Below are 21,042 nucleotides of genomic sequence, written 5' to 3'. Positions count from 1 at the left end.
CAACAGGCAAATTTGATAAATAGATGTGTATTTTCGCACGTATTTTCGTAACAATCTCGTATTTGGCGGACTATTTTTTTTCGCTTTATCAGTCCATTGCATATTATTTCAACTCCGAAACATTATATATTCTATATTGAATTGATAAATAATCCGATGCAAAGTAGAAATGTCATACTTTATACAGATTCTTATGTATTTTAATTTCCTCATATTTTTATCTATATTTCGCTTCGAACATTCGTTCAAATAACGCACAGCAGATTGCACTTGTTATACGAGCATCGATTTCCCAGAATGCTTTGAGGGGCAAAAATGTCGCATGTCTGAGTAGTGAAGGCTACTTACCTAAAATCTAGCATCATCTTCTTGATTTATAATAACTTAATACTTATTCATGGTGCGGTAGATAACTCTGAACTTCATAGAATAGTGTATATATCTCGTGATCCCCGAATTTCATACGGGTAAGAAACAAAATATATTACCAATAAGTACAGAAGTGTAGAAAATGTAATCAGTTGTGAACGAATCAACAAACCCGTACTACTGTGCATAATATTCAAAAAAGGGAACAAATAAGAACGAATGTGTGCACTTTTGGAATAGGATCTTGTACCAGGGTAAGTATGACATTGTAAACCTGTATATTTTTATGTATTTAAATGTCAACAGTAGAGTAAGAGCATGTTACTTGTCAAGTCTTTGTTCTATCCTATGGCGTGCGCTGCTAAGTCTTTGTGTGATGTACGAATGTCAAGAGCACATACTGTGCAAAATGACAAATTTACAGTTATTCGAGAAAATTGTGCCTTACGATGATTGATTGTACTCCGCTGTAGTAAGCACTGCCTTTATTAAGTCCTATATATGTGTAACACAGAGTAGAAGTACGTAAATTGCTATTCCGTTTCATATCCTGCTAAGATTTTTATTTGAATTGAAGTGTACAAAATTTGCAATTTTTTGTAAGGTCGGACTCATTTCGAATATGAGCCTATGAAAGTGTTTGTCACATTTAAATATTCAGCTTCAGAAAGTAAAATATTGCTTGTGGTTATGTTGACCTGACCAATGTTCCTATTCACCATTAGATGCTTTATATATATAAAAAAAAGTAATGTCGAAATATGTTGATTCTGAAAGTTTCTAACACAAATGTATAGTAATAGCTATAAATATTGGTAGCTAATACACAGCAGTTTCGTGTGAAGGGCATTTAAATCCCCAATATAACTTTAGTTTAACGGATGTACAACAATCTCTCTTCATAACACTAATGCACTGAAATGTGTGAAATTTTATGCTGGAAACATCAAATTCAGTTGTAATTCAGTCCGTAATGTCGGTGAGCATGACTTGAATAGCAATAGATCTTGTTTTGGTAAATATTTACTATCCTTCGGATACCTCTAATTTTTTCGTTTCATCAATTTTTGACATTCGTACTTAAGTATCTGCTTCGCAGAACATTCCTGAAGGTGTATCAACGTTGTTTTGATGAAATTAATTGCAATTTTTCACATTACCAGTACGTCTTTCTGATAGGCCTTTTCGCTTGCCTGACGAACTAACCTAACCACACGCCAATGGTTCGTGGGGCTAGCGCCAATGGTTCTCAAATATTTCCAATTTCTAGATCCTGATACTAACACAACACCAAATTTTAACTGTTTCCTAACCTAACAGAACTAACCTATCCACGCACCAATGGTTCGTTGGGCTAGCTATTCTCCGTCGGGAGAATTAATTTTCAACAAACAACATGAATTTCAGCTATGAAACATTCCCACATCACACAAAACACCTTCCCGATGTTCGACAATGCTACAGAAACTTATTACGGTAAGTAGTTTCTTCTGTAAAAATAAATAAATGTGTCCGAAGGATAGTAAACAAGTACTGCAGCAATGTTTATGCTCCTTGTCATATAAGGTATAATGTGACATTCTAAGTATTATTGTCCAGTTATGAATTGAATTTTTGTTTCATTAATCTTTGTTTACATACACACTATTTTGCAACGCAATTTATGCCATCATTGTACTTTTATACCTAGTAGTGTACCATCTAAAATCATTGAATTCGAAGAATTCACCGCACACTTTTTTTTTCTAAACTTCTTTTCTTTGCCTTATTTGTCTCCTACTGTATCACATTTCATATTTTGGATGCGTGCGACTTACTATCATATATAAGCATAAAATGGTAAATTTCTTGTATCGGACAAACTGCTGAAATTTGCTACTTTTAATTTCAATATTCATACTTATGTATTCTGCATTGAGAAACATTGTTGAAGGTGGCATTTCGCTTATATCACGGAAATAAGCTCTATTTGCAACATATCGAGTAAGTTTTCTTAGTTTCTTTTTGCCTTCGGTAACACACACAGTTTCACTACTGTACTCTGCAAGCTACGTAGTAGTCCCACAAACCATTGACGCATAACCCCACGAACCATTGATACATAGCCCCACGGACCATTTCCGTTAAGGTTAGGTTAGGTAGGGTCACGTGTAGGTTACAATAGTTAAAAATTGGTTTCGGAAAAAAAATGCGTAGACCCACGAACCATTGACACAGTCCAACAAACCATTTGCGGAAACGTACCTTCTTCAGTTACAAAAACACGTGTTTGTAAACACTGACTGTGATTACGTCATCACACACAGGCAATATCCGGCTGGAAGGAAATTGATGCAACAGCTTCCTTGCATCGGTCACACATTTATATCGAAAAATAGATGATTTACCGGCAAAATTCAATGAACGATGCGAGAAAACACTACCCCGAACTTCCACAACTATAAAGAAACTGCATTCGGTAAGTAATTTCTCCTGTAAATTTGAAGAAATCAGTTTGTCCGATACGTGAAATTTACCACATATCAAAATTATCTTTTACTTACGTACAGTGAGTATATACTTGTCAAAGACAACGTTTCGGTGGCAACTGCCCCCTTCTGCAGGTCAAGAAGTCGGCTTTACGGAAATCCACAAAGCTTCGTCATTTAGAAAGGATATAGGTTTTTACGTGGACAGGTTGAATGCTAGGATAACAAATGACTAAAACAGGACTATTCCCACATTTTAAAATCCCTTAAGACTCGTATCAAAACTGTTAAAACCTGTGTTACTATCCGATCACAATTCACATGTTGACTAGAACTGGTATGTATTCAAATGCGCAAGGTTGTGAGTGAGTCAATTTTCCTCATTCCACAAAATTGGAGAAGGGTCCGGTATTGTAAAATCGCTCCCGTATGTTAATTGCGTATGGTAGTACAAGTAAGAAAGTTCACTTTTTGTCATCTTTTACACGTTAAGTACTGAGTTGCAGTACACAAAGAAAATCGTATGCAAATTTTCAAAAGTGAATGATTGGTGGTTGTCGGACAAGAGAGCCTTGTACATGGAAAAACTTCTCTCAACCACCGACACAAGAGGAGCATGCTTGAAATGAACAATATCACTTGCTTTTAAGTCACTTTGAATTCCATGGAGTGCAAATTGCTTCCCTGACAAAATGTCTGATACAGAACACAAAAGTTTTTGTACCCCTTCTTTTTTAACAATAATCCATCTGGCGACAATGTATTTATTGATACAGTGAGGAATCACATTGCTTGAGCTGAATTGTTACACAACAGCTTGTATCAACAATACTGCACAGAATTTTTTTGTTTCTTCAAACACAGTCATTGAGAACTGCGCTGAAATCAAAGGGACGAGAGTGTGGAGGGAACCTCTCCTTCAAAGGGTTACATTTGTATGTAAAATGCCCCTTCCTTCACCAAAATGTAGAAAAATGCATAATATGACTTTTAAAAGGCTGAAAAGTGACAAATGGTTTAAAAATTGACCTTTACTCCAGAAAGGGTCAAAAAATGCCCTAACAAAGGCATCCCAAATTATTCATTTACGTGTATAACACGTTCCTATCTACTTATGCAATGTTTCTGCCTTACCCAAAAAACATGCATTTGCATCAAAATCCTACCCTTAATAATAAGCATTAAATTCATTATGCGTATTATATATACAAATTTTGGTACATAAGTAAACATACTAAAGAGGCATATTAAATAATTAATAATTAAAAATATTAATAATTATATAACTTTCTGGCAGTGTTTCTGCCCCAGTATTTCCATACACCCATTTCAGAGCAAGAAGGCATTTGTTGACTTGTCTAGTAAACAGACTAATACCATGTGCTGCGTACATGTGTAACTTAGTGTTTGTATTCCCTGAAGAAGACAAAACTGAAATCAATTGAGCACCACTTTATTTTTTGTCCAAATACAGGCTAGTGAAGCCGTGAAACCAACTAAGATAAGCATGACCTTAATGCACTTAATTTAATAATTAATATACAATTGAATTAATAGTAATTAATTCTTGCACTGGAGTGACCTTCCTAAGCAGGGTTAAACCGATAACAGGTTGAATAACTTAAACAATACATTCTATATATATTGCTGCAGTTTTTAAAATTCGGCCAACAGTTAAAAAAATCTATAATGGCATGTATATTTTTCTGATTAAATGACACACATGATACAGAAGAAACACAAACATTAACCTTTAGCAGGTAGATGCTCGATATTTTGACCAGCACAGCCTGGTAGCAATTAAAATGCCATTTCTTGAAAACTACACACAATATTTCAGTCTTTTTTGTTCATTAGTCTACATATGAAGGCATGACATACTTGAATTACAAAACAGTATATCCATTGTTACTATTATTAACACACAAAGATTGAAAAAGTCCTTTGTTTTCCCAATAAATTATGGGATAGGTTTATAAAAATTGCTGTAACTCCTAAACCACTACATTTTTTGAAAAATTTAGATTTTTACGTGTAATGGTAGCACTTTAAGCAATACTTGGGACATAAGGGTCCAGAGGAGAATGTGGGGCAAATGTCCTGATTAGTTGTATACTCTCCACAGCTTGCTTTGTATCTGTGAGATACAGGCAACTAAAATATTCTCAGAAGCTTCTTCCCTCTTTGTTGGAATACAAATGAGCAGTCTCTATATGGTGCTTTGTAGTGTCTGTGCTTAGTAGGCTGTTTGTACGTACCTGTTAGATAAAGAGCAATAGATCTTGTTTGGGTTAATGGTATCACAGTTTGCTTATAAAATTTACCATTAGGATCCAGAGAAATGCTGAATTTCTTCTTTCCGTGCTCTGCAAGGGTGATGGTGAATGCAATAAATATGTTATTATCTGTGATAAAGGTCTGTCGAGATTGTGATAATGCAGAGGTATGGTAATTTGAAGACTGAACTGGAATGTGATGTGTGACACATCAATAAATTTGTTGTAGCGTGACAATAAGTAGCACATGTAGTTTTTTTTGTATGTACGCATTGCTTGCATTGTAGAATTATTTTCCTGTAGTTTACGGTTATTACAAGCAATTTTTTAAACAAAAAGGATCCGTTATATAATGGATGTTGTCAATGTTACATTGTTGTAATATAGCAACCTAACTGTGAAAAGAAGCAGTCTGTTTTATTTTAATTTCAGATTATTTTTTTTAGTCAAAATGAAAAGAAATGTCGGATGAAGGGAGCGTGTGTTCTCCTGAAACGTCACAACGAAAAACTGTTTTCTTATGCTTGTAATAACCGTAAACTACAGGAAAATAATAAGCATATGTAGTGCTGAAGCAATGTTTTTACGGTGCTTAAGAATCATTATATGCAGTACTACAATAAAATAAGGTGGCAATTAAAAAGTAATCATGAATATGTTAGTAAGAGCATACTTGTATGTCCCTGATACAGTGCAACCAATCTTGTTACTTGTCCAGGTGTGACTGATGGAGGGTTAATAAAAAAGGAAGTTCTATAACTATTGAATCAGTAGAATATGAGATATCTGTACTATCAGTGTCGGCAAAATTTTCAAGTTAGCTATATTCATTATTTTCTTTTCCTTTGTCCAATTACATAATCAGGCTTGTATATATCATGAATAGGTTTAAATTATTTTCAGCATATTATTAATGTTTGGTATCTTTCTTCTGCAGCAAAAATAAATGAAGTGGTTAGGAGAGGAACCTGGAGAGTCCGGAATGTTGAGCCATAGCAATGGTCATGTGACGTCCCCCCAGCTGATCAGACAGCAGGTAGGCATCATACTAGTTTTCTTTGTGGGAAGGGTTTAAATAAAATTAATGGTTTCCAGAATTACAACTGTTTTCGATGTCAATGATGTCCATTTAAAGTTAGCTATTGATTTAATTTGGTCTTGGACTTTTATACTGTGTACATTTTTTTGTGCTTCTATCGACAACTACAATAATTTTATGTAGGTTGTCCAGCTTATCTTTGCATTGAAATTTATTTAATATGTTTCCTTGAAAAACAGTTCACTATCATATTCATATTTGTCCCGCAGTGGCCATGCAGTCTAAGGTATCAGGCTTTGGGCTCAGGCTACAGAATGCTTGTTGGTGTAAGTCTCCTGGGGGAAGCATAATGTCTTTTCTTTTGAGGTTTCAGCCAGTGTATGGGACCGGTGGCCACCCACCATTGTGAGTAAATTGTTGAGTTGAATGAAACCTACGACTGCGGGTTCGTTGTGCTGACCACATGTCACCCCGTGACTGGTTTGTTGAAGCATGTAGGTATTGCCTCGCCCTGAAGGCCTGTTGTGCCATGGGTTGTCATGTTTATATTTAGATGGCAGGTACTTTAATATGGTTTAAAATATCAGATAAAGTTCTTGATAATTCTCTTACTCAGGTCTCTGCAACCCATTTGGAGTTCCGGATTGCTGTGAAACTTGTTATGTCGGCTATGGAGACCACAGGGAAGCGAACGCTGATGAAAACAATAACTCCCAAATTTACACCACTAGGGAGTAATGTGGTGCTGAAATCTGGTGCACAGTCAACAACATTGCGGGAAACTCTTCATGCGACCATTGATCACACTGTCTTAATGTTTCTAAAGGATCATTCACGTTGACGACATGCATGTTGAATTTTGCATTTCTGACTTCTCGTTACTTTTGTGCCACATTTCCACCTGGTGGTGAAAATTTGAACTATTTATTTTTGTCAGCATTTGTTTATCCATGGCCTATACACGAAGTTTCGCCCCAGTGCGATGCTTCGAATGGACTATTACTTTTTTTTTTTACAGAGGGTTTTTTAGGTGAACTTCAGTTATGACCACATGTTAGAAAATTGGTATTGTCGTAGTTGTTGTAAGGACATTTCATTTAGAGCCTAAGATCATGCACTTGTGCAAGGCATCTCTTGTAGTGAAATGAAGGAGTCTCAGATTTGATTTCCAGAGGAAGACATTGTAGTGGTGGATCCTACTTTGATTGTAGACCCAGTTCCAGTTGGTATATCTGAGCATAAAGAGGACTGGCGGCTTTAGGAAAATGCTGTTTATACAGTGGCACCTTGATTGTATACATATATTGTAAGGGGACTGATGCTAGAAACGAAAAAAACAAAAAAACAAATGAAGGATATACAAACTCTTGGAAAAAATTGCAGCTCTTTGTTGCATTTGGATCAGGACCATATTAATGTTTATACAGTAAATCGTCAAATCAGTCTTCACTGTACATTAGTGCTAAGAGATAGTTCATTTTCTTAATCCTGGCCCTTTATGTTACAGGTCCCAGACGTAAATCGCCCTCAACTGGCTCGTTCTCAAGATGATGCAATGGTAGGCTATGTTTTTCAGCGCCCCCAGTCTGATCCCGATTTTCCAGTTTTTAATAAACAGCACCCACGCTGGGCCCTTGGAGATGAGAGTATTATTGACGTAAGTACATTGTGACATTATTCCATCATTTTGACCTTTGTTCAAACTCTTTACGTTAATTGCTAGTTGTTATATTTCATGGTTTTGTCTCCTATGACTATTAACCCTTAAATACCTTGGGTCACTTACCCAATGTAGGCCACAACACTGGGAATGTTTTCAGCGGGAAGTTTAAAATTATGCTAGGTTTTAAATAAAAATGTGTCTTGTTAACTACTAATGCTAGAGTTTAAAATTATATCTAGTTTTATTCAGTACAGACTAGGCTATAAGCCTACGGTTGAAGAAACCCAATTTTTATTTACCATTTGTAAAGAAATTTGAACTTCGGTGGACTGCCATGTATAGACAACGGTGGGACAGTGATGATTCAAAATGGTTCATGCATATTCCCTGATAAGTGTTCCATTCTCATGGTAAGAATTGCACACTTGCTGCTGATGCAAAAAGCTAATGTATAAGCTGTTCCTTTTATTTTTGGCAGGAAATCCCTCCACCCCTTCCCTCTCAAAATATAACCAAAATCAAATTGAACTTTTATTAATTACTAACAGGGTGCCTCAAGGCTCATGGAGCACTCAAAACATGTAGCTCCGAACATTATCTGAGCCACAGCCAAAAAAAAAATGAATATGTCCTACACGTGTCACACCTGTGCATCAGCCACCACACCTGAATATGATATATGAAGGGTTAAGGGGGGGGGGGCTAGAAAGGTCAACACTCTTCATACTCCATAAAAATTAATTTTAATTGCAAAACATACCTGAGATTTTTTCCACCTGTGAAGTGGCTCCAGTGCCCACTCAGTGTAGTATAAAGTGGGTACCTGTAGGAAACTGGGGGTTAAAGGCAGCCAGGGGCATGGTGCTGATCACATCACCCACACCTTCGGCCGTGATCAAGAAAGTGTGGTGCCCTAACTCCACACCCCCTATGTCTTCATGGCGTAGTGCAAAGCACAAGGGAGCACTTTACCTTTTTTTTAAAAATTGCAAAACGTTCCTGAACATGTTAACGGAATGGTACAAGAAATATATGCTTCGATGAATGGGTCAAATGCATGAAACAAAGGAAAGCATGTTCTAAAGTCCAGTACCACATCCACATGGCAGGAAATGACACTACTATTTCGTTTACAACAGAAAATTGACTTCCCTGTTATCATCTCCTGACATGTCCCCGGCGTTAGAGATTTAAGTTTGTAAAAATTGTTCATAATTCGCATTGTGTCTCACCGATGTTGTAATATTACCCTGAATATGATTGCTTACTTTTGGGTATCCAAATTTTCAGATCAACAGATCATTCTGCTTGGCAAGAAATGTTATAAGGAAGACTTGATTAAAGGCTAAGACATGGGTAAAATTGATTTGAAATTTGTTGAAAAAGTTATCTACTATAAGCTAGAAGTGGTTGGCATTTCTCCTAATGCACTTGATCAACCTGTATTATCCAACTTTTTTATCATGTGTAACATAATTAAAAGAAGGTATGTGTTGCAACTTCTTTTCAGGTTCATTTTCTGTAACAAAATTAAACTTTTACTTCTTTATTTTACTTCAGTCAAACTAAGTACAGTGAAACCTCGAATTTACGTTATTCATGGGACCTAGCTGAAAGAACTTGAAATGTAAAATCAAGGAAAATTTTATTACATTTTGCATTGCTGGGACCAACAACATTTAATGCATAATGCAGGACTGTAAAATTGGGATTTCACTGTACATAATCTTGCATATTTACATGTGGGAGTTTTTGTGTAAAAAATGAGTCTCTGCTTTCACTGTTTTTAAGTTTTCTATTTGCACATTGTATGGTATGAAGATTTCATTGCTGGAATAAAGTATTTTATTCATGAAAGTATTTGAGTGAGTGGCTTCAATAATTTTGGGGGTCACTGGAACCATTCACTGTAGAACTCGTTGTGTTATTGCTTGGTGGTGTACATTGCTTAGCTGTGAGCTTTGATCACCTATTTGTTCAGTGCATCTGGTAGTACTGAATATTATTTGCAGTAAATTGATGTAAACTACATGCCTGGTGTATTCTTTTTGCATTGTATTATTATTGTACAGGATGTGGCAACTGAACCTGACCATTTTTAATTACAAATTAAAATGCCTCCAGTCGGTACTTTAATATCAAGGTGGATTGATTTAAATAAATGATTTATAGAATAATGCACATAAGGATTTTGTAGATATCAGAATCACTTTTGGTGAAAGTACATTACTCTCGTTATTATTGAATAGTGTTTGTTAGGCTCTAAGAAAGAAAAAGAGGACGCTCATATCAAAGGAAGGGTTATATATAATTAAAATTCAATAATTTTTACAGGCAAAAATAGCGAACATTTTGTGTAAAGAAAATACACAAAATACTACTCATGTTAAACCATAAATAGTGTCATTATCATTAAACTGTAAATAAACATGGTAGCTGACATTTTGTAAACTATCATTAAATAAAATTAAATAATTGCCCAAACTCAACTACAAAGACTTTAAAAAGTATTTTAAGTTACAACTATACGGTACATCGAGTGTTTTATTTTCACTGGGAGAAAAGTTATTGAAATTATTACAGTTTCATTTACCACTCAACAAACATTTCCGTAGTAGATTCATACAGGATTTGTCTGGAAAGTAATGAGACTGGCCACCGCATGTAGCTCCAGTTGTCAACAGCGCGTCCGCCAAGAGCGGGATTGGTGGTTGGGCATCTTAGCTAACGGACACTACCCAGATCAGTCTCTTACGAGCTCTGGTAGAGTAAGGGTCGCTTATGGGTCGAACCATGTTTCAAAACGACGTCGAGATTTTTGGAAGCTCAAAATGCAGCGTTCGCTTGAGCAACAATACGCCATAAAATTTTGCTTCAAGCTTGGAAAAACCGCTGCAGAGACTTTCACCATGATTAAGGAGGCCTTCCAGGACCAAGGCCTGTCAAGAGTCCAGGTTTTCCATTGGCATGGTGATTTCAGGAATGGACGGGAAAACGTGGAGGACTACAAACGCTCTGGATGCCCTTCGACTCATCAAAGTGAAGGAACTCTTGGACCAAGATCATTGTTTGAGTGTGAGAATGAAAGCCGAAGAACTGAACCTACCCAAAACAGTGGTGCAGGAAATTGTGAGTGAAAATTTGAACATGCGCAATATTTGTGCGAAGTTGGTGCCAAAAGTGCTGGATGACTGACAAATGGAAGCTACATGACGATAACGTGCCGAGTTACACCACGTTCGTTGTGACGACGTTACTGGCTAGAATTGGCATTGCCACAGCCAACGTGAGCCCAGCGGACTTTTTTCTATTCCCAAAGCTCAAAAGAAGCTTGATAGGTTGCCGTTTTGACAATGTTTTGGCCATCCCAAGCAGTGACGATGGGTGTTCTGAGGGGTTTGTCGGAAGCTGACTTCCAGGAGGCGTATGCTGCGTGGAAATCGTGCTGGCAGCGGTGTGTCAATAGCCAAGGAGAGTATTTTGAAGAATTTTAACAAGTACCAATTGGATCAATAAATTTTATTTCCTGTACTTTCCAGATAAACCCTGTATATGAGCACCATCATAAACAGAACAAATAATTTTGTATTTGATTTAATCAAACTATTCAAATATTTTACAGGGCTGTTTACTAGATAAAATCTTTCTGTGAAAAAGACATACCTATATGTATGGTTTAAAAAAATAATTTAAATAAGAAAATAATCAAAAATGATTTTTTATATAAAAATCATTATTTTTATCCACCTTGTTTAACATGCACCGTAATCTGCATGTTCGCAGTCAGAATACAATTTCACTGTGGGTAAGGAACTTCAAGGATATGGCATCAACAATGAAAAGAGCACCTGGTGGTCATCGTAAGGTTCGCACTCTCGAGAACATGAAAGGAGTTCAGATCTCTGTTTTGAGGAGTCCTCGCTGATCAGCGTGAAAACACACCATTGGTTTGCAATTGTCAGACTAATAGTGTTCACCAAATATTGCTCAATGATTAAAATTTTCACCAAGTTATGCAAAGCCTCAGAGAACATCTCCACGAATGTGTTTGCATGGTAGCCACCTCACATGTGTGCTATTAAAAAAAAGTGAAATGTCCTTGTCAAGTCAAGAAAATGCATGATACAGTCACTCATGCTATTTTCTCAAAATGCTTTGAAATGTAGTACAACATGTATTAAATTGACTTCGTTGCATGAAAGAGTTTTGTTTTTATTTGTAATTAAGAACAGGCAGGTTCAGTTGCCGGATCCTATTTTTGATGTGCCTGGCATGTCCAGTGGTGGAATGAGTTTTCTTAGTGTTTAAGCACTAAATTGCTGAATTCTCTCATCTATGGATCTGCTCACATGATATGCCTTACTCTGCTCTGCAGGATACACCCCTGGATTAAAAATGGGGTTATCATTTCTGCTTTCTTCTTTTATTAGATATTTTTGTTGGCGGTTTTGTGTTTAATGGTTGGATAGGTCGTTGGATGTGGTGGGATGGTAGGGAAAGACAATTAGTTCTCTTGAAACTGAGGAAAATGCCACCTATGTTCATGTGTTTCTGTTTAGAAGTGAAGGTATAACCCCTGTTGAAGTTTTTCTAATAGTAAAACTATCATTATTCAAACCTGTTGGAAATTAGACTGGTAACTTTTGGTTGGCCCCTTTACTACACATATATTGTCAGGAGTAAATTACCGTTGTTAAGGGCTTGTAGAAAATCCTGCCTAAACTCACCCAACTTATACCCTGTATGGTATGTACATCCTCTTTATTTTTATTTTCATCTCACTATAGTCTGCAAGAAAGAAATATAGTTTAGGAGTTGAGATATTTTTTCGATAAGCCTGTAACATCAGCAATGAACTCCTGACTATACAGGGCTACAGCTCCTTAAGACTTAATACCCACACATGTGGGAGTATAAAAAAAAGCTATGTAGAATTTCCTGATAATTGTGCATAAGTTAGTGTCCTAACTGTATAATAGACAATATTTGCCCAGCTTGATGGCTGAATTTGATGTTGCCACCAAAGTTCCCAGATTTGAATCCGACCAAAGGCATGGGTATTGTGTGTGTCCTTTCATGTCATTTGATTTATCACTCTTCTTCATTGCCATTAACCAAAAAAATGGCAGAGAAGTGACATAAAACACAAACGTTTGACAGGACAAATGATTTGAGTGTCAAGTACTCTGATGTTGACTGTCATTACTGACCTCATGTTGTCCAGCCAGTGACTGCAAATGACCTTCGACGAAAGTGAGTGCTTTGAATCCTCTGAAGAATTTTTTGCTGCATGTGGATCATCCTTTTGCACAAGGCCAATTGGCCTTTGATGAAAGCCAGACCAAAAAAGAGCTCTTCACAGTATTGTGATACAAGAATTAACCCTTTGTTTCATTGTTCGGTACTTGATTGTTATCGTATTTATTACACACACCCTAATCACAATTCTTCTGGACAGTGATGAAGATAATTTTCTACAATTTTGGAAAAAGCCATTAAAAAAGTGTGAAAAATGCATGTTTCTTCTACTTTTTGTGATTAAGGACTATAGATGTACTTAGGCAGGAGAGATACTACTCCATATGCACCATCACCAAAATAAGTGACTAATAACTAGGGAACGGAACTTTATGTGCTAAAAAACTCAGAAATATTTATTTTTTATGTGTCATAAATGTTGAAAATATGTGATAAAAACAGGAAAATATGTGACAAAAATAAAAACATTTGGTAACAAAAACAAACTATAACATGCATTTTAAACACCTGAAATTAGTTTCTAAATGATTACCTCTTAGCGACCTATTTTTTGGAAGAGTTGCAGCGGATCACCATAGTTTTTTCCAAATTCTCCATTGTAAATCTGTGACGATTATCTCTAAAAAGCATTTATATTGTGAGAAAGATCGCTCCACGTCACAAGAAACAATTCTTGCATATTTGAAGCACGAAATGTCACTAACGCTGAAGTTTTCCAAAGCTTCCTCTTCCTCTACTTCACCTCCTTCCAAAACACATGCAATTTGGCACAATGTTTGAAAACCTTGGTTTTTCCCCAAAAGTTCTGTACATTTAGACATTTAGATCCAGTGAGTTCTTTCAGTTTCGTTTCTACTATACGGACTTTACCAATGGAAGCTGCCAAAGTGTTCGCGGACGATTCAAGCTTTCATATGGAATTAGAGAGAATGGACAGGTTTGTTGAGATGTATGCCAATTCGACTTTTAAGGAGGGCTCCATCAACAGTTCTTGCAGAATTCTTCTTTGTCGAGATCATTTACAACAGATACAATTTTTTTCAAAGTTCTGGGCATAACATCTGCATCGCGTAACTACAGGTGTAGGGGGAAGGGGAACCTCAGGACATTTTTGTTTAAAAATGTCTATTCTTCTAGGCGACTTGATAAAAACTTTCTTCCCATTTGAAACCAGTTTATCGACATTGGGAAAAAGAGCTCTTATCTTTTCACATATTCTATGCAACGCATGCGCGACACATGTAACGCGCACCATTTTGGGGTAGCTAACGGCAAGACCACTGCATGTAAGCTGCAGCATCTGTCAAGAGAAGAACATTGTCAAATTTTATGCCTTCTGGCCACAATAGCTGCATTGCTTCATTAAAAAGCCTTGCTATCGTTACGTGTAGCCAGCCCCAGCTACTCACAGCTATTTTTTCCCAATAGGATCGTAGGCGAGGTGCCAGAAGTCTGCCAGCGAGGGTGCTCAAAGACAAAACAAACCTAGCACTCTCGATATGAAAGAGGTGGGGAGAATAAACATTTTTCCTTCGAGGATTTCGAGGTAGATGAAGTCAATGAGCGATTTTATGTATTTAAAATGAAAATTCGCAAAATATGTATTTACATACGGAAAACTGGAAAATATGTGTTTTTATGTAAAATAAAATTTGCTGTGTTGACATATAAGGCTATGATCAGAATTTTTGCAAAAATGAGGGTCTCTATCTTATCGCAGAAAAAACATTTATTTACCTGAAGTTCCTTTCCCTACTAATAACTTTTTCTTGGAAAAATTACACTGAATTATAATTGTGTATTTATGTAAGACAAAAATCTTGTAATGTTTGATAACAGTAATGCTACCATATTTACGAACCAAACCAGCTGTGGCAATGTACCCAATGGCTCATGACAAAAACTACAAATGTGAGAAAACTAACAAATTAGTCGAATGGTGACAATGGCCTGTTAGATGTAAGGAACAATCAATCATTGAATCTGTTGTGGTTGTATAAATGAAGCCTTCATGTTATAGAAGTGTTTCCATATGGCATCTGCTATATCTTTAACAAAGGTTAAACTTTTGTATTTGATTTCCTGGAATGAATCTTTATTCTTGTGTCTTTTGATTTCCAGAACCATGAAAGATGGAAGTATCCAATGACAAAGCTTGCTCACCCAATGAATGCAGGGCCATATGACATGCATGCTGTAGCTTGCAAGGTAAGAATTAAGTTTTTCTTGTATTACAATTATTGTATGCTTTAGAGGGTTGGAAATTAAGTTGCAATTAAAAAATTGCATTTATGTTTAATCTCGTGGAATTAAAGAGCTTTGTCTTCATGTATTGGATGTGTGCAGTATCTGTGGTAGGTTCTTTTGTCATCGAAAGCCATCAAATAATATGCACATACTTTATCAGTCGCCATTATGACTGTAGTCGAGGGTATACTTTGTGCTACCTTCTACTTTCGTTTATAGAGTTGAACCTATGTCAGGGTGAAGAGAAAATAATACATACAACTTAGAATTACTTACAAATCAGATTAAGATTCCATGTTATATCATTATTAAAATACTGTAATTGTATATATTTTGAGGAACAAGATATAATACAGGATATTTGTGATAACGTGGTAAATTAACAAATCTAAAAGTTTGATTCTTAAATACAGGTAAGAAGCACTTTTTCCAAACCTGCATCGCTCTTGTTGATGGCTACGTTTTGTTGATTTACTACAAAATTTTAAAAATTTATCTAGAATAAAATTTATTTTACTAATGAACTGTGCAAAGTGTGGTATAAGTAAGGACAGAAGTTTATGGTAAATAAAAACTGACGAGAGCGGTAAATAAAATGTTAGATCAGCGGTATATACCAGTGGTGGAAAAAAAAATGGTACACACTTTTTCATCATGAGAGGAAACAACATACAAAAGAGCTATAAATTGATAAACTACTTCATTTTTATATACTGTACACATACACAAGTACTTAGCTGTCCAACCAAAAAGAAAACATCAACACAAAATCACTTCATTTCTAAATTGCATATCTCAAGTGATTTCATTGTATGTATTTAAAGGATATCCTTGCTGTCCAACAAATAAAATAAACACTACGGCACATACACAAACACATGTTGAAAATCACATGATGATAAACAAAATTAATTCATGACTGAACACAAATGACACCATTGTTTCCCTTGATGTGCGGGAACAGACTAATCGCTGGTACAGCTAGCAAGTTCAATGAAACTGGAAGTTGAGTAGACATTCGGGAGAAGAAAGGAATGAAGCTTGGCAGGGAGCGAAGTTTTCGAACTGAGATTATGTGCATGGGAAATTCCAATTTGCAGCATCTTCCTGATGTGATCGAAGATAAAACGTTCTTCAGCTGCAAGTGGTAGGAAACTTTAGGTAAATGTTTTCGTTACAAATCGACAGTTTGCGCTCACAACCTTGATTGCTGGTTTTTGCGTGTTTTCTACTTAATTTGATGATATTTCACGGTTATTTTGCCAAAAAGCATCCATTTCGTGGAAAAGCACACATTTCGCATTACTTCGCGAATAAAACTCATGCATATTTCATCATTCGGGGTGTAGTTACGTGCAGAATGTTCAAAATTGCATCTTTTTTCACATTTCGCGATTTCGCGCATCGCGAAAATTCAATGTCTCTAGGTCTAAGCGATGCCTAAATCTGCAGCTATTTCAGTTTTATATGGATTAGTGTCCACTTCCCTTATAAATTTTACCTTCTGCTCAGGCATGTAACTTTTCCTCTTTCTGTTCTCCATGGCCGACCAGTTGCAACTGAAAACGTTCACTGAAGGAAATGCTGTTCTGTTTTTATTGTGCAATACGGCAAATACCAACTATCGGCATCTTTTAATGTGTGTACTTTTGTATCGCGATTACGTACAAAAAAAAGTGCATCTCATGGTCTGAACAACTGCGGCAAAGGTTTCTCCTCTGATTTCATGCCACCATGCCCATGTATCCTGTATCGTATTTGAAACTTCCTTGTGTTTTTGTAATGACAAGAAATATATACTACCGTGACATTGTTGTAGCTTGGTTACATGAACTGTATTTTTACTTTGCTGGGAACTGCAGTAATTTACATACAAAACAGAATAGCACAGAACTGAGTTACGTATAAAGCAGTCCAAACTGTATTAATGTAATTTAGCCATTACTTCAGTGCGTTCATTACTGTCAAATACTTCTAATTTCACATGATCTAGCTTCGACATACGATTTGGACAATACAGTCTGCATTAATTAATGCTAATTATATATTTCTCATGAGACCTGACGACGTAATGCTTTTTTCTAATTTCACAAGAGAGATGTTGATTGAACACAATACTATAAATCTGACTATCAAAATGAACTCAAAATTGGTTTTAATTATTTAAATTCAATTAAACGTTCAACCAAAGATGATATACCATATTAACGTTCAACCAAAGAAAATATACCATATTAACACCTTTCCGAGATTATAGTGTGACCACAAGGAAAAAAAACCTTTCCCTTCCTCCGTTCAGCTCAGGCCATAAGGAAGCATGGTCCACTCTCCCCCTCCCCTCCATGCGGGAGTATGGTGCATAGGAGTTGTGTGTCTGCGCATGTTTCTTTGCTTGTGGTTCCACTATAGTGCCTACTTTTTGCATTCTTTCCTAAATATATTTATTCTCCTTAGTTTTCCCGTTTACAGCTTGTGTGGAAGTTGTTGCATTGACTAGTTTCATCCACAGGCTCCATGCGATTTTTGTTTTATCATCCGGCAATTCATCTAAGATCATTCAGTTGTCTGGCTCGCCAAACGTGGCTATTAATTTAGTGCTGCTTGTAGAGCAAAATGAAATAAGTTTTAATGAAGCATTACTTGTGCCTTACGTCAGCTGTTTACGAATAAGTAATATAACGTGGATTCTACTAGTGAATGTAAGCAAACAGAGTTAGAATTAAAATACAATTTTATCTTGGTCTTGAAGTAGGCACCACACCCTCAGTCTGATTGTTTCTTTCTGGCTAGATCTAGTTTTCGTTTTTAAAACATTTCAATTGCTTCGATCTTCATTAAGTGATATATCAAAGATGATTAGTCTGGTTTAGGGGTTCAAGCTGTTGTGTTGCCCAGTTAGTGGAGCATCTTTCCATACTATATTTGGGACATTCACAGGCAATTCTGTAAATATGAAATGTTATTACTTTTTCCACTGCTTTGATATTTTTATTGTAATCTAGAATGCTGCTGTCTTCTTTTTGTCAGATATTTAAGACTGTTTGCCAAACATTATATTATGGTGGAACTTGAAATATTGTTAATTGAACCTGGGTCTCTCGCATGGTAGTCAAATGCCCTAACGCCTGAGCAAACAAACCCCATACTGAACTCTTTACGTTGGGCTCACCTTTAGCCATGCATGTGTGTGAATGTACGTATCTTGGTGACTTGGTTGTGTAAGTTTGAAAAGGTTCTGGCGAACTGGGATGAAACATGCAGCAACAATCAATACCACTTTAATAGTATCATTTACTGCATTATTTTGTAATAATGTACGTGATGCAAACTTTTAAGAACATTTATTGGATTTGACAAGGCTCACAAATTTCATTTTGATGGCAGCACACGCACACACAATCCCTTACACTACCATAAGTAATGGATAGAACAGTACTACTATGTTGTGTATTGTAGTATGTTGGTTGGTTAGCACACTAAAAAACCAAGGTATGGATGTTTGTTTGTGATGGTTCTCTTGTCATATAATCAGTTAATTATTCTCCTGGCTATGTGGCTGCTGAGGACAACGAATGATCCCCTTAAGCATCTCTTCACTGGAACTTCTGTCTTCAAATTCTGGTCTGGCTTTCGTAAAATTTGATCCTCACAGTTTTTATGAGAAAAAAGCGACAGAAAGCATTGAAAAATATCAAAAGAATATTTATTACCACAGTTGATGTAGACTTCTTTTTTATTGTTACTACATCTATCCATCTGCAAATGCTCCGAATGTTACAATTGACTTTCTTTGTACAGTTTTTTACAATGTGCCTATCTTCACATGCCTATCTCATGTCGTTGTCTGGTATTTTCTTACTGACTTTGATATCTCATATATAGTGCTCAGAAGTTGATGACCTAGAAAATATAAAAAAGTGTCCTACAGAATGACCTTAAAATTATAAAAAAATGACAAAATATTTTTTTCTCAATATTTTTTCACAAATGACAAGAGAGTACTTGAATAATTCAATAAAACCCATAGTTTGGTGGTTTAATCTACCGAAGCAAAGGGGGAAAACTATTAAGTGCTTATGTAGTTTTCTTTATTTCTACTTAAGGGGAAGAGTGACAGTTACGCACCAGTTGTATATTTATTTCAATATTGTAGGAATGGTCACTGCTACTAAAATAAAAAAAGACTTGTAGTGTAATGCTATAATAGGGTCGGGAGAAGTTGCCAACAATATTTAAACTGGAAGCGGCGACTGGCAATTGCAACTCACGGTAAATAAAAAAACCCGTTCTAGATGTCACAAATTATTTATTTGCGTCGTACTTCTCTCGTAATATTGCGGGAGTTTTACGAGCAAAATCAGAGAAAAGCACGAGGCAAAGGCCCTGTAAATAATTACACTTTTATATATATATCAAAGGGTCCGGCAATGAATGGCGTTTAACACTTAGTCTGCCGCCGTTGCAGATATGCAACAAAAAAAATATGTCCGTTGTCGCTGTCGTTGCAGATGTGCAACAAACAGCTTTAGATATAATTATCGAGGGTTTGCCACACTTATATTTGTATATTGAAGTTGAAACACTGACAGTTCGTTCGGGAACATGTTTTGCAATCGTGTTTACGAAAATTCCAAAATTTCTCCCCCCCCCCTCTCTCTTGGAATATGTCACGTGGTTCGGCTTCTCAGTTACAGACACAATAAATGCTTTGTATTTACGATGCTGTTTTCCTCCAAGCTTACAATGCTGTGATTTAGCACTGACAAGGCACACATTCTTCTTTGTGTTTGGACTTTGTGATCCAGCTGGAGTGGTGGTGGGGGGGTCAAGGAGGGGGGGGGGATTGGATGAGGTTTGGTGGTGTCAGCTTTCTGTCGCCTCTATGTTAGAAATGCAATGAAGCTTGACGATAGCCAGAGACCAGAAGCGTGAGTCTATCCAGAAGTATAGACAAAACAAACAATTGAAGAGAGTACAAGGAATTGGTCATAAACTTTTTATGGACAATTACTTTACCTCTCCCGAACTTTTTGGTGATCTCTCAACAAAGGGCACCCAATGGTGCGGAACTGTCAATAAGAATCGGCATTCCATGCCCACTGACTTGAAAACTGGGAAGACCAAACATGGTGACCTGGATGTGTATACAAAGGGGGACCTGACAGCTATGCGTTGGAAGGACAAACGGGACGTCCTTGTGTTGACAAATTTTCACAAGGAAACTTCACATAGGAATAGGGTTACGTGGATAAGGCGGACAGAATGGCATGTACATACCTGACTGACAGAAGGACGATGAAGTGGACCAACAAACTGTTTTTCTACCTTCTAAACCAAAGCATCCTCAATGCACACATCCTCCTCAGCCAGGTCTCCCGGTCTCGCAGACATCGAGACTTCCGGATAGCTTTGTACAAAGAGCTGGTTCGGCGGGATCTGTGGAGCAGGCTGGTCCTTCTAGACCTTCGCTTGTTGATCATCCACCTCCCCCTGAGATGGTAAGATTGGAAGTTTCTGCTAGCAAGCATTGGCCTAGAAAGACCAGTAAGTTCATGAGATGCAAAGTGTGCAACAAGAAAAAAGTTTGCGTCCTTTCAGTGCAAGAAGTGTCTCGTTTATCTGTGCATTGATCCCTGTTTCGAGGAGTATCACACAGTACAATAGATGCTGAGTACCTATTTATATAACCCTAATTATTTTGCTGTGTTATATGTAACTAAC

General features: G+C 36.6%; 1 protein-coding gene across 7 annotated transcripts in view; it reads left to right on the top strand.

Annotated features, from left to right (window-relative positions):
- The first annotated feature begins 290 nt into the window (after positions 1-290).
- The window catches only part of pum (pumilio), a 254,522-nt gene continuing 233,770 nt past the window's right edge, over positions 291-21,042 (top strand). For all 7 annotated transcript variants that reach the window (XM_083129691.1, XM_083129696.1, XM_083129695.1 and 4 more), the window contains exons 1-4: positions 291-623; positions 6,051-6,149; positions 7,660-7,809; positions 15,196-15,282. In XM_083129691.1, coding sequence (XP_082985817.1) covers positions 6,060-6,149; positions 7,660-7,809; positions 15,196-15,282 — 327 coding nt within the window. In that variant the 5' untranslated portion in view covers positions 291-623; positions 6,051-6,059. The remainder of the gene's footprint in view (positions 624-6,050; positions 6,150-7,659; positions 7,810-15,195; positions 15,283-21,042) is intronic.

Source organism: Lepisma saccharinum, chromosome 10 (genome assembly GCF_977018435.1).
Source record: "Lepisma saccharinum chromosome 10, izLepSacc3.1, whole genome shotgun sequence".
Classification (NCBI taxonomy): domain Eukaryota; kingdom Metazoa; phylum Arthropoda; class Insecta; order Zygentoma; family Lepismatidae; genus Lepisma; species Lepisma saccharinum.
This window is presented reverse-complemented; position numbering and strand designations above follow the sequence as displayed.